Source organism: Xenopus laevis, chromosome 7L (genome assembly GCF_017654675.1).
Source record: "Xenopus laevis strain J_2021 chromosome 7L, Xenopus_laevis_v10.1, whole genome shotgun sequence".
In the NCBI taxonomy this organism is placed as follows: domain Eukaryota; kingdom Metazoa; phylum Chordata; class Amphibia; order Anura; family Pipidae; genus Xenopus; species Xenopus laevis.
In genome coordinates this window covers 16002639-16017500 of record NC_054383.1, presented here as the reverse complement: position 1 = coordinate 16017500, position 14862 = coordinate 16002639, and the positions used below count along the sequence as shown (strand labels likewise).

The following is a 14862-nucleotide window of genomic DNA, read 5'->3' as shown; positions in this document are numbered from 1 at the left end:
TGAATCCCTCTATCTTAAGTCTACCAATAATACACATTATATGAACCCAATAGGACTGTTTTGCTTTCAATTAGTATTAACTATATCTTAGTTGGGATCAAGTACAAGCTACTGTTTTATTATTACAGAGAAAAAGGAAATCATTTAAAAAAAAAAATGTAATTATTTAATTAAAATGGAATCTATGGGAGACAGACTTCCTGTGATTTTTGGACTTTCTGGATAACAGATCCCATACTGTACTGCAGAAGTGTGCGCTGAACCAAAAGTACCTTCTGCCTTTTTGGGAGTTTAAGTCTTGGAGCAATATACAGGTATGGGATCCATTATTCAGGTATGGGATCTATTATTTGGAAACCCGTTATCCAGAAGGTTCCAAAATACTTAAAGGCCATCTCCCATTGACTCCATTTTATCCAAATGATCCAAATTTTTAAAAATGATTTCCTTTTTCTCTGTAATAATAAAACAGTAGCTTGTACTTGATCCCAACTAAGATAAAAGTAATTCTTATTGAAAGCAAAACCAGCCTATCGGGTTTATTTTAATGTTTACGTGATTTTCTAGTAGACTTAAGGTATAAACATCCAAATTATGGAAAGATCCTTTATCCGGAAACCTGAACATTCTGGATAGCAGGTCCCATACCTGTATAAATTCTGCTAAGTTGATTTGAAAAGTAAAGGCAACAGCATTTAATCAAATTATTCATCCTTTCGCCGTTAATTGAACCACTTCAAGGTTCCTGGATTATTATTCTGTAAAAATAAATCTATAGAAATATCTTCCTTCTGCATAAAGGTCAGTTGGAAGGATTGTGAATAGGAAGATGTATTCACATTACATAAGATGAGAAGTGCTCCTTCTGCATGTCTGATTTAAGCAGCTAAAACTCATTAGCTACAAGGAAAATGCTTCTGTGGTTGGTTTGATTGATTTGTATGGTACACTGTGATGCTATGGAAAAGCAGTAATGCTGTGTAATATCTCTCTGGATCAGTTCTGGAAGTCTGGACGTATAAGCTCAGTGCTAAAATGTACAAAGTATTACAGGTATGGGACCTGTTATCCAGAATGCTTGGGACCTGGTGCTTTCCAGATAACAGATCTTTCTGTAATTTGGATCTTCATACCTTAAGTCTACTAGAAAATCATGTAAACATTAAATAAACCCAATAGACTGGTTTTGCTTCCAATAAGGATTAATTATATCTTAGTTGGGATCAAGTACAAGCTACTGTTTTATTATTACAGAGAAAAAGGAAATAATTTTTAAACATTTGGATCATATGGATAAAATGGAGTCTATGGGAGACGACCATTCTGTAATTCGGACCTTTCTGGATAATGAGTTTTCGGATAACGGATAATACTCCAAGAAACTACCAAAGATACAGAAGGTGGAGAAGAGCTGGTGACCAGACAGGTCCCAAACTTCTAAATATATTACTGTGGCATATTTAAATTATTTTTTCAAACAATATACTGTGACTTGAATAAATACTTGCACCTAGGATCTTTTATTTCAGCACTGCCAATTAAGAGCAAGGGACAGAACTCAATATTTAGTGCTGCTCTTCAACTGCCGCCAACATCAAAGAAGTCAATCACAAATGGGGACCACAAAGGAGATCTCCCAATAATCCCTTAAAGGAATACAGTCATGGGAAAACATGTTTTTTTCAAAACGCATCAGTTAATAGTGCTGCTTCAGCAGAATTCTGCACTGAAATCTTTCAAAACAGCAAACAGATTTTTTTATATTCAATTTTGAAATCTGACATGGGGCTAGACATATTGTCAGTTTCCTAGCTGCCACCAGTCATGTGACTTGTGCTCTGATAAACTTTACTCACTCTTTACTGCTGTACTGCAAGTTGGAGTGATATCAACCCCTCCCTTTCCCCCCCAGCAGCCTAACAACAGAACAATGGGAAGGTAACCAGATAACAGCTCCCTAACATAAGATAACGGCTCCCTTGTAGATCTAAGAACAGCACTCAACAGTAAAAGCCAAGTCTCACTGAGACTGATTCAGTTACGCTAAGTAGGAGAAATAACATCCTGCCAGAAAGTAGTTCCATCCTAAAGTGCAGGAACAAGTCTCATGATTGGGGCAGCTGGGAAACTGACAATATGTCTAGCCCCATGTCAGATTTCAAAATTGAATATAAAAAAATCTGTTTGCTCTTTTGAGAATTGGATTTCAGTGCAGAATTCTGCTGGAGCAGCGCTATTAACTGATGCGGTTTGAATTAAATTATGTTAACATCACAGTATATAGTAAACAATACCATCTAAATTATCCATATATATCACCTGGTTTATATTTTACCCTTGTCGTGGGTGATAATTGTTGTTATAGTCGTAATCCATGAAAGAATCTGGCCTTCTGCCTTGTTTCCCCACAGTCCCTTTCTTGTTCTTCTCTTGTTCTTATCTTTCTTACAGTTCTGAGGATAACTGATGTTCTTTTGCCTTTCACTATTGACCTGTTCTACGTCAACCCCCCACAGAGAGGCCTTTCACTGCCCTCCTGCTTATGCTCAGCAATTATAGTTGCTTCTGTTCATGGAAGGTAGCAGGTCTATCTGCAGTCTCCAGCCTCATGTGGATAATCTGGGAAAATGTTTTTGTTCCCTGGGATAATTGTCCCATTAGTGCATGACGGCTGCAGGGTTATTTACAAGAATAAACTACATGGATGATGGTTTATTGAACATTAGCATGGTTTGCCTTGAAAGTCTTGTGGTTATCCAGCTTTTCCAGCAATTCCATCTTCCTGAACAAAACCTGTGAACCACGAGATGCCCATCCTTGTTACTTATAATAAAGGCTATCAGTATAAAGTAAGCATGATGCCAAAAGAATCCTCTTGCAGGGGTATGCATGGCAGGTTAGACTCAGAATATTACTTTGCTCAGAAACATAAAACAGCATCTCATAGTCTCTAAGATACTGAAGCGTGATGGAAGAGTGTGCAAGCCAAGACCATGATGAGGGGTATTTGCTATGACATTGTCCCCTGCTCCAGGTCCTTCAAGAGGTTGCCTTGAACCTCCAGGAGAACCATAGTCATGAGACCCATATAAAGTGCAGCTGATCAATGGGGATGGTCCTTGGACAACGCTCTTGCCAGTACCAACAGAAGAACATCCTAGGAATGAGCATCATAATTGTATGTAAAGAAACATACCCTACATTGTTCCATGCTTTATCTACTTAGTGAATCCTCCAATGAATGTTAAGTTTAACCTGCATCTGAAAGGTCCTGGTTGGATTGTACTGTGGCCCTTGGGCTATCCCTGTTTGTACATAAACAAAGCTCATGGTTTTGCTTCTCATCATGTGCACAAGTATCTCGGTTCCGTCTAAACTAAATTCCACATGAGATACAGCCTCTGGAGGTTGACCTCAAAGAACACATGGTATTTATCTTGCGTATACTACCTACCGCTCAAGCTGTTGTTACACTGTGGCCGTTACTAATAAATGTCTTGCCCTTTAGTATTCGTAGCCTTCTGTACACCCTGAGTGCCTTACACAGCTTGTAGATCCTGGAGGAATAACATTTTACTTCGGAGTCAATGGTAGTGCCAAATAGGGACGTCCATACAGCGGTGTCACCATCACGACCTTAATTTGGTGAGTGTGTTTTTTGCACAGTAGTGGATTTAGTTTAGACTCAGGGAGTTGTGTATGTCTATATATATATATATATATATATATATATATATATATATATATATATATATATATATATATATATATATATATATATATATATACACAAATTGGATTCTGTATGTATTTATTGTACAGTTTATATTATCTAATTGCTGTAAAATATTCCCATGTAAATGATGTAAAAATTGTATGTTATAAATGCCCTATTTATGTGCTTCTGTCCCAAATATCATATTGCCGAAACATAACCAGTTGATAGAGACACTCCCGCCTCTCTCTGTGTCCTGAAGGGTTCCTGTGTGACATGTCTAGTAACGCTCAGTCCATAAATAGGGGGCTTTCTGTTGATCAGTTATAAATTTTACACATATTTTTTTAATGTGATTAATATGACAAGAAACAAAAAATATATATCTATATTAAATACTTTCTATTCATTTGTACAGTACATAATTTATTGTCAACTTTTAATAAAAAATGGTTGGTTCAATTCACAGGAAGTTTGATTTTTTTTTTTTAATTGAAGCAAAACGACTGGATTAAGAAATGTATAAAGGCAAATGTAATCGAGATATCTAGATAAAGGCCTTGCTTGTGTATAGAAATGTTGACACCTTGAAGCCACAATACTAATTGTCCTACTGCATTGGTCTCATCTACACCAAGTAAAACTCGGACCCTCTGACTTTCCTACTTTGATTCCATCGTTCTTTATTGTTTTTCTGCCAACTGGCCACTTTTCCCGGCCAAAGAAGTAGTTCCTACTCTAGACCACACAGGGCAGCCTGAAATGAAGTGTAACTAATGTCATCTTGCACTATTATGAACACTTTTTCATGTAGGCTTAAATTTGTGGGAAGTCCACAAAGGTCTTTATTTTAGGTATGGGATGCCACTAATGGGCCTCATTTACACTGAGAACTGAGTTGATAGCTCCTTCCCAGTTCCGTTCTGGTTGTGTAACGGCCAGGAGGAGGTTGGTGCCAGCTGGGAGGGCCTGGGGCTGCAGCTTTATAAATTATTATTCCCCTATTTCAGTGATCCCCAACCAGTTGCTTGTTAGCAACATGTTGCTCATGAACTCCTTGGATGTTGCTCCCAGTGGCTTCAATGCATGTGCTTATTTTTTAATGCCTGATTTGGAGGCTAATTTTAGTTACATAAAACCCAGTGAACTGCCAAACAGAGTCCCCTGTAGGCTGCCAGTCCACATAGTATCTACCAAATGGCCAGTCACAGCACTTATTTTGCACCAGTCAGCTTGTGTTGCTCCCCAACTCTTTTTAAAGTTGCTTGCGGGTAAAAACGGTTGGGGATCCCGCCCTACATCAATACCCCTCATCCTTTCTATACATACTCACAGCAAATCTCACAGCACCAAGACAGAGACACATATCCTGGGCCCAATGAAGTGTCTTTACTTTCTGTTCTCTCTAACAATAGTTTTGCACCTTCATGATAGTTGGACATAAGTTCAGGCCTGGTGCCCTGTGGCTCCCTCTGGTGAAAAGACCAGGCCAGTGATCTCCAACCAGTGGCTTGTGAGCAACATGTTGCTCACCAACCCCTTGGATGTTGCTCCCAGTGGCCTCAAAGCAGGAGCTTATTATTGATTTCCAGGCTTGGAGGCAAGTTTTGGTAAAAACCAGGTGTACTGCCAAACAGAGCCTCCTGTAAGCTCCCAGTCCACATAAAGGCTACCAAATAGCCAATCATAGCCCTTATTGGGCACCCAGGAACTTTTTGCATGCTTTTGTTGCTCCCCAATTCTATTAACATCTGAATCTGGCTCATGGGTAAAAAAGGTTGGGGACCACCAGGGCTTCACCATGATAAAACAAAAAGATTACTCTGAACTAATATGTCTATGAAGATTCTTATTTATCCAGGTCATGATATTTATAGTATCTAGTAGAATTAAGTCAATTTAGAGCTTTTTTCCTTCAAGTAAAAAAAACTCTAAATGTCCAGTTGCCTTTGACTTAGTTCTACTAGATACTCTGAACTAAATTGCATACCCAATAACATACATAAACACCTTATATTAAAGTTCTGAATCACTGTGATGTGCATAACCATCACTAAACCCTATGGGTACCGGCTCAGTGACTCTGATTATTCAGGGATGTTATTCCTATAAGTATTCATCCTCACGGACTTTATTGATAAGGACTTATGTGACCGACTTTTCATTCAAAGCCAGAGGTAAATATATTTAGTTATGTCCTGTTGGGAGGGGGGGCAGATATTCTTTCCTTTTTTCTTTATTATATAGAGTCAGCTCATTGGCTGATCATTCAAGCAAGGAGTAAGTGTTGCACAGAGACAGTAGGGGAGCATTGGACAGGTGCTCTATCATTTAGTGATAAATGGGGTATAGATGGGACCCCTGGTGACTGTAGCAGGCTGTCAATGGCAAGGGGGGTGTCTATTAGAAATGAACAATTAACACCCCCTAACTCACAGCTGAGGTTGGTCTCAACTCCATACTGTAATCTCTCAGGAGAGACCCGGGTGCCCAGATGCTCAGCAAGTGGCCTCAGCTGCTAAGAGTCAAGGGGCAAAGTATTTGTGTAGGGTTTTGTGACCACTTCTGTGTGGGACATGATACATTACTGCTTCACTTCATTCTGTGTCTCCCATTACACTGGGCTGCTCTTATCATTATATAGGGCTGAAATATTAAAGGGGAAATAATTACGTGCAAATATCTACAGACCCTTCATTTAATCCATAGACCCATTGGCCATAGACCCTTTATTTATTGCCCCCTGCAGTTTTACCACTACTTTCAGGGTTAAGCCCGTGGTTCTGCTGAAAGTACAGTACAATGGGTTAATCCATATAACCTGCCCGGCGTAGAAAGTCCAAGCTCTGATACAAGGTCACACAATCGATGGAAGTACCTGTAAGCAATAACACAGATACCACACCAAGAATGAATTCTTATTAAAATAGATTTAATTTAAAGGGAAAAAAACAGAGTACGCGATCCTGCCTTTTGGAAAACCTGCCCTTTTTGTAAAAGGACAGGCCTGTTTTTTTTACAGGAAGGAAATGGAGACACATGAGAGAACAATTGCAAAGGACCCTGGAATACCAGTGAAATGACCCTTTAAGGACACATGTAACAGAGGCTGCAGAACATATCTAACCGCTATGCTCATCTCCTAAATTGTTTTCATGACTTGGGTTATTATGTTATTCCAGAAGTATTAACCCGAGTAAAGGAAGGACACTGTTTTAACAAAGTGAGAGGTCATTTTACAGAGTTAATGAGTGGGTCAAGGGAATAGAAAGGTTGGGAGAGACACACACAGAAGCTGAATAACTGAAATTTAAGCTTTTATTGTGGACGCACAATAAAAGATTCAATTGCAGTAATTCTGCTTCTGTACGTGTCTCCCAACTTTCATAATGTAATGATATCACCAACAGGATGTCAGTGACGGAGCATCCAGGGAACCACCACAAACACTTTTTTTCATTAAATCAGGGGCTAATAGGTGCACCTTCAACTTATGGGAAATGGAAAGGTGCAATGGCTTAAACTGGCCATACGCAAGCCAATAATAGCTGCTGACTTGACTCCTCCAGACCTAGCCGGCTTATTGGTTAATAGATGGGGTTCTTCCAGCCTGCCCCAATCAATGTCTGGCCAAAAAAATCATCCAGATATCTATCAGGTGGATCAGAAAATGCCATTGGATGAGGACAGCATTGGTGCTTTGAGGTCAAAGGGTCTCTCAAGGCCCCCCATTTTGGATCATCCCAATGTAGTGCAGGGTGTTTTAGGCCAAATCGAGTAACGATATCCTCCTTTGGGTCTTTTAATACTTGCCCTCCTCTCCTTTGTATCTTTACTGTAAGAACCCGCCCAACTCAGGAGGTGATACAGAAAGCACTTGCAACCACGAAGGATCAACTACAAATTAAAAATACAAATATAAGGTTAAAGTTTTATTTCCAGTGACTACTTTTGATATTTTCTATGGAATTATTCAGCGCCTACATTATAAATCACCAGCGCTGAACTACAGATATGAGGCTTACCTTTACAGTGCAGCACCAACATAGTAAATTAAATGTAATTATTGCAGTTCACAATCGCATCTGACATTCTCCAAAACAAGGATAATATTCATGAATATCAGTTGCCAGTCCAGTTGCCAATCATCCCTTATTTCCAGTAACCCCTGGTTTGGAATCCCTGTCCCCAGAAATGTACCTGATTTTTTTAAAAACCGATTGGCTTTTACATACTTACTTGAAATATACTGGATTTTCCATTTATCAGAATTAATTGAAATACAGGTATGGGATTGGTGAACCAGAAACCCGTTATCCAGAAAGCTCCGCATTACAGAAAGGCCATCTCCCATAGATTACATTTAATCAAAATAATCCAGATTTTTTAAAATAATTTTCTTTTTCTCTGTAATAATAAATCAGTACCTTGTACTTGATCCCAACTAAGATATACTTAATCCTTATTGGAAGCAAAACCAGCCTATTGTGTTTATTTAATGTTTACATTTTCGAGTAGACTTAAGGGGTCAATTATCAAAATCCGTAAATATCTCATTATTTTCTGAAAGCTACACCACCCAATTGTTCCCCCTTTTTTATCTATACATTTTTCCCGAAATATTCCCTGTGCAGGAAAAAAAAATCAAAAAAATTTAGAAAAATTCAGATCGAACTAATTTTTTGCATTTGATGCCCGAAATCTTCGGATTATTGCACGAAACCCAGCGCACATTAGGATATCTTCCAGACTTCTCCCATTGACATACATGAACTCGGCAGGTCTGAGTTGAAGTTCTTTTTTATTCTGACTTTTAACACCCTCTGGGTTTAATAAATTCCAAAAAATACAAGTTTTTGGCATTCTGACTTTAATTAATAACCCCCTTTAATGTAGGAAGATTCAAATTACAGAAAGATCCATTATCCTGAGAAATCCGGATAACAGGTTCCGTACCTGAACTAGTTTTGAAGCTCCTAATTTGTAACATCAAAATCTATTTTTGTTGTTGTTGCTGTATCATCGTTTCAAGGTTCTTATTAAAGATCGATGGCTGGATAACATGGCAGTGTAAAAGGCAGGGGGTTCTGTTACTAAAATCTAAGAGTTTGGTTAAACGAATGGTAAATCAAGTCTGTTTTTCCCCCTTGTCGTATTATAAACATCTGTTCTTCCCAGAATTGGCAATAAAGGCAGTTACTAGTAACGACTTCAGCACCACACCCATTGGACAGTGCACTCGGCCCTACAATCAGCCGGCAGCTGGGGGATAACCTTAGGGGATAATGTGACACATTTTACTCAGGGTCCCTTTGCTCAAATCAAGTCTGGCAGAGCAAGCAGACACTTCACATTGGATTATCAGGGAACGAGCTTCAATTCCAGCAGAGCTTCAGCAACAATGGCAGAGAGGAGCAGCAGGGAGAAAGTCAATGGAGAGAGCAACAACTTCTTTTCTACACTGGGCTCAGGGAGCCCCAAACCCAGGCAGAAATATGGGGGGATGTTCTGCAATGTGGAGGGCGCTTTTGAAAATAAAACCATCAATTTTGACTCTCTCAGTGTCGGCAAGAAAAATGGCAGAAAGATGGAAATGAACAAGTCAAGTCCTGAATCGGATAGTGGGAGCGACTGTGGCAGTCTCAGCAGCCTGGACAGACAAGCAACTGACAATGTGGAAATCCAGGGGTCCACCAAGCTTAACACGGGGGATGCAACACCTCAGGTAATGAGTATCTCGCTCAAAGGCCACTCACTTCCATGCAATTGAATAGAGACAGCGTTAATATTGAGATTTGGCTTTGAGCCGATACAACTCTTTCAAGCACAGGCTTCCTGTTTGTCTGGTAGAAATAAAAATTTACTGGGCTTGAAATGATGTTGTGATCACGTGACCGGGCACCTTTTGGTAAGTTTAGAGTAGAGATTCTAAATGCCTTACTTTACATAAACCTCGATTGGGTCCCTGCCGTTTATGGTAGGTTTCCATGAGCATTCTTAAAGAAGTGACATGTCCTGCTACAACAATAATAGTAATTAAAATAAGGTGAGTAAACTTGGGTCTATAGTAACGATACAGTATCCCAAATTTGACCCCCCTGAGAAAAATGGTTAAGAAACTCTGATATAAAGGATAAGGTCAGAAGTAGAGGCACAACAGCAAAAAATAATTTATAGTAAGTGTTCCTTTAACTGTCACCTATGTACTGCCAAGTGTACTAATTGTGCAATTCACCTTTTTTGCCCAGAAACAAACTTTATGTATGAGATGCTGGTTAATGTTCTTCTGGGTTACATGGCTACCAGATGCAGAGCCATTAGTCACTGTGTCATCATTAGTCTGAGAGATGTTTTATCTATTCACACTTTGGGATTATGGGACGGGGAGTCAGGTTAAGGGTCATTGAAAAGCTCAAAATCACAATATAATACAGATATATATTACAGAGATAGATGATAGATAGATAGATAGATAGATAGATAGATAGATAGATAGATGATAGATAGATAGATAGATAGATAGATAGATAGATAGATGATAGATAGATAGATAGATAGATAGATAGATAGATAGATAGATAGATAGATAGATAGATAGATAGATAGACAGACAGATCGATAGATAGATAGATAGATAGAGAGAGAGATAGATAGATGATAGATAGATAGATAGATAGATAGATAGATAGATAGATAGATAGATAGACAGATAATTGGTAGATATGATTGAGGCAAACAAACATTAAATCAGATAAATAGATGGATAGCAAAAAAGATGGACAGACAGAAAGAAAAAAGAAAAAAGACAAGATATAGTCAGATTTTTAGATAAATAGATGATGATAGGTAGATTGATAGTCAGATAGACAGATGGATAACTAGTCATATAGCCAGAAACATAGACAAAAAGGCAGATAGATGTATAGACAAATAAACAAACACTCCTATTAATAAAAATAACCTATACTGGGTCATATTGAGAAATACTAATAGATAGATGATAGATAGATAGATAGATAGATAGATAGATAGATAGATAGATAGATAGATAGATAGATAGATAGATAGATAGATAGATAGATGATGGATAGATAGATGATGATAGATAGATAGATAGATAGATAGATAGATAGATAGATAGATAGATAGATAGATGATAGATAGATAGATAGATAGATAGATAGATGATAGATAGATAGATAGATAGATAGATAGATAGATAGATAGACAGACAGATCGATAGATAGATAGATAGATAGAGAGATAGATAGATGATAGATAGATAGATAGATAGATAGATAGATAGATAGACAGATAATTGGTAGATATGATTGAGGCAAACAAACATTAAATCAGATAAATAGATGGATAGCAAAAAAGATGGACAGACAGAAAGAAAAAAGAAAAAAGACAAGATATAGTCAGATTTTTAGATAAATAGATGATGATAGGTAGATTGATAGTCAGATAGACAGATGGATAACTAGACATATAGCCAGAAACATAGACAAAAAGGCAGATAGATGTATAGACAAATAAACAAACACTCCTATTAATAAAAATAACCTATACTGGGTCATATTGAGAAATACTAATAGATAGATGATAGATAGATAGATAGATAGATAGATAGATAGATAGATAGATAGATAGATAGATAGATAGATAATAGATCGATAGATAGATAGATAGATAGATGATGGATAGATAGATGATGATAGATAGATAGATAGATAGATAGATAGATAGATAGATAGATAGATGATAGATAGATAGATAGATAGATAGATAGATAGATAGATAGATAGATAGATAGAGATAGATAGATAGCACAGCCCTCCCATCCAATTTTTATTCTGGAACCCATTTGTTAAATTATTGTAAAGCACTGGGTCACTTGCTGGCACTATATAAATAAATGATGATGATGATGGGTATAGTGAGTGAAATATCTTACACAGTATATTACATTGGTCCAGGTCACATCAATATGTGATCCCAATAAAAAAGTAATGGTGCATGTTTCTCTATAACATGATAATAAAGTAATAAACTGAAATTATCCTAATAAAACATAATAAGGAATGATAATACAGGCACTTCATATTAGTATGCCCGCAGTAACTCATTAGTAGTATTGATCTACAATGGTCCCTGGTTTGGATATTGGACAATTGCACTTTAAATGAATAACAGGGTCCAGAAATGTTTTTCTTACAGGTACAAATAACAGATAAAGATGTTTCTAAACATTTTTCTTAGGAACTTTATCAAGGATCTATATATATATATATATATATATATATATATATATATATATATATATATATATATATATATATATATATATGTGTGGGTGTGTTTATGTTAATGTTTTAATAAATTATTCACCAAGGATGCTCCTTTTGCCTAGAAGATATATTAGAGCTCACTATATTAAAATCACCAGACATCATGTCTCTCTACATGCAGGATCTGTGCAAAAAAAGGCAGTTAGTTTGTTAGATTTTGTTTGTACTGGAATCAGTTATTTGAGTGAGCTCTAATACATCTGCTAGGAAAGGCTCCCACTATAAGATATTTTGGATCTAACTGTCAATGACTATCTGACACCCAACTCCTGCATGAAGACAGAATGAAGAGAAACAGATGCTGAGAGAGGGATAGTGAATATAAACTTGACTATTAAATTGATTGTATTTACTGTAGAACGTTTCTTATTTCAGCATGAGGAAGCCTATATTAAATTTTCATTTTCACTATAGTTCCCCTTTAAAGCTATCATGGGGATCCTGAGAATTGCAATTGAACCAGAGATGGAGGGCCACAGGGTCACATGCTCCTATCAGCCAGTTGTCCCCTCTGTGGTTGGGGGCCCTACCTCTCTCTGCCCTGTATGTGCTCTATGAATCCCCAATGTATTGTGACAGCAGCTGGACTGAAACAGATGCAGGTTTTGGCAGTGAAAAGGTTAATCATGCCTCCTAAGCCTTGGCACCTGCGGGGTCACTCGGAAGCTGCCATTTGTGTCTGGAGGGGGTGAGTTTGAGTTGCCACATGGCATGCAGCCTGAGCTCCCCTCTCTACTATTGTCTGCCCTGGGCTGGGGGAGCTAGAGCAGTCCCTTTGCTTTGCTTGCAGCAGTTACAGGAGGATGGAGCGATCATTATAATGAAGGACGGAGATCTTCCAGGGCAGGGGGAGCCAATGAGCCTTCTACATCTCCAACATCACACACACATACTAAAAGGGCCAGATGGGGGGGGCGCAGTCCCCACCCCCATCTGAAAGGCAAGCACAATAAGGCTGCATCTGCTGGGAGCTGCCTGCCGGACCAACATGTCCTACCAAGGCAAGAAGAGCATCCCTCGGCTCACGGTAAGAGGAGAGGGGTCGGATTCTTTTGCTAGGCTATGGGGGTCGTACATCGATATCATATCAGATTAGGGCCACGGACACTGGGAGCCAAAATGGGAGCAGGTACCTAGAACAACTGATTGACCTTCATGATACCCCCAGGCACTGATATAGGGGAGCTGATGCCTGCAGCAATAATACATGGCCATTGGCAAGATTGGTACTGAGAGGGGTATTTGTTACGTAAGAAGAATCATTGATGATGTATAGGTGAGCCTGGCGAAATATTCCTGAAGTTATTTATATCACCCCTGCCTGGGTACAAACGGCATTTCTCCATTCCCGACTATAAACCTGCAGTGCCCCCAAAACAAAGTGAGAATTGGGTATCGAGTTTAAATTCCCCACAGCGCTGCTCTAATTGGTGCACATTGGAGAAACCCACCAGTGATGATGAGACTCTCTGTCCCTTCTCTGTAATGACACCAGAATATTGTACTGTGGATGCTCTAGTCCTTGCCGCTTGTTGTTAAACCACAGCTCCCAGCATGCCACTGACAACTGAAGGCTGTAGAAGGGCTGCTGGGAAATGCAGTTCAACAAGACACGGCGGGGAGGGGGAGGTGCATAAAAGGACGACTCTCTGCTCTAGGGGATTGAAGTGATACCCTGAGTTAGTATATGTTGGCAGCCGGCTAATGAAACTGGGTCATGGGCTTTATTCTCAAATTCAAACAAATATGTTAATTTCTCGGATTCTTGTATCTTTAATGGAAAAAATGTAGAAATTGAGGGTTTTCAGAGCTGTAGGGCAGATACATTATTAACTGTTTTCCTGCCTAATGATTTGAACACAGTCAAAAACTTTCAGCTGCCCCCTGGTACTGCACACTCATTAACCCTTTGTGTGTCCTTTCTCCAGTACTGTCCTGTTGGGGGGTGAGATCAATACTGTCGGTGAGGAGTAACCTCCAGTAACATTACTCATCTGAACTGATATTCTATTTATATCCCTTTAATGTAAGACGTGAGAGTCTTGGCCTGCTCTGCTGTGTCTTTGTTGATCAGCTCTGATTGGGGGAGACATGGAGTCTGTTGAATAAACAAACCCCCACCCAGTCAGTGTCAGGTCCATTGTTCCAGTAGAGCTGTGGCTCATACATATTCATGACTTGCCGACTCACTGAGTATTAGATGAAAATACATTTTTATGTTCCAAGCTTTTAACTGTATATTGGTGTATTTATTGCGTATTAGTGATAAGATAGTAGTCTAGAGATGATTAAAGCATTTTGTAACTTGCCCTTTATTCAGGTCCTACTCAATAGCTATACATAATCTGTAAAATATATCCTGATAAACAGTGCTTAGTGATGTCATCAGTAACAGCCAGTGCTTAGTGATGACTTATGTCTACATGACTATTAGACTTATGTATTATAAAAAAAAACATGGTACCCTTAAAAATGAAAAGTCACCTTTATATGGTCATGAAACTCTGTTGACTTTTATTATCCCTATATGTTACAATAGTGGCTACATATCCTTATATAAACAAAGTGCTTTGACATCAGACTGCATTGTTTATCATTTAAAGGGACAGTCACGCAGCTTAGCTATAAGAACACTAATGTTACAGCCTGTCTGCAGCGATGAATGTCTTATGAGAGCAGTGTTTAGAGCAACACTGGCCAGTGCCAGGGGCAGTAGTCGCACCAAGATCAATTTGGTGGTGTTTTTGACCTTTAATATATATATATAGGTTTATTAGAAGCTCCTTCTGAGTTTCA

The 14862-nt window shown here is 38.5% G+C and overlaps 1 protein-coding gene across 3 annotated transcripts in view; it reads left to right on the top strand.

Moving 5' to 3' along the window:
• Positions 1–9002: 9002 nt before the first annotated feature.
• dpysl4.L (dihydropyrimidinase like 4 L homeolog) overlaps positions 9003–14862 on the top strand; it is a 37372-nt gene continuing 31512 nt past the window's right edge. The window contains exon 1 of one of the 3 annotated variants that reach the window (XM_041568603.1): positions 9003–9440. In XM_041568603.1, coding sequence (XP_041424537.1) covers positions 9117–9440 — 324 coding nt within the window. In that variant the 5' untranslated portion in view covers positions 9003–9116. Of the gene's footprint in view, positions 9441–12807; positions 13094–14862 lie in introns of those variants that run through there. The other 2 variants (XM_041568602.1, XM_018224264.2) reach the window with 2 other exon arrangements.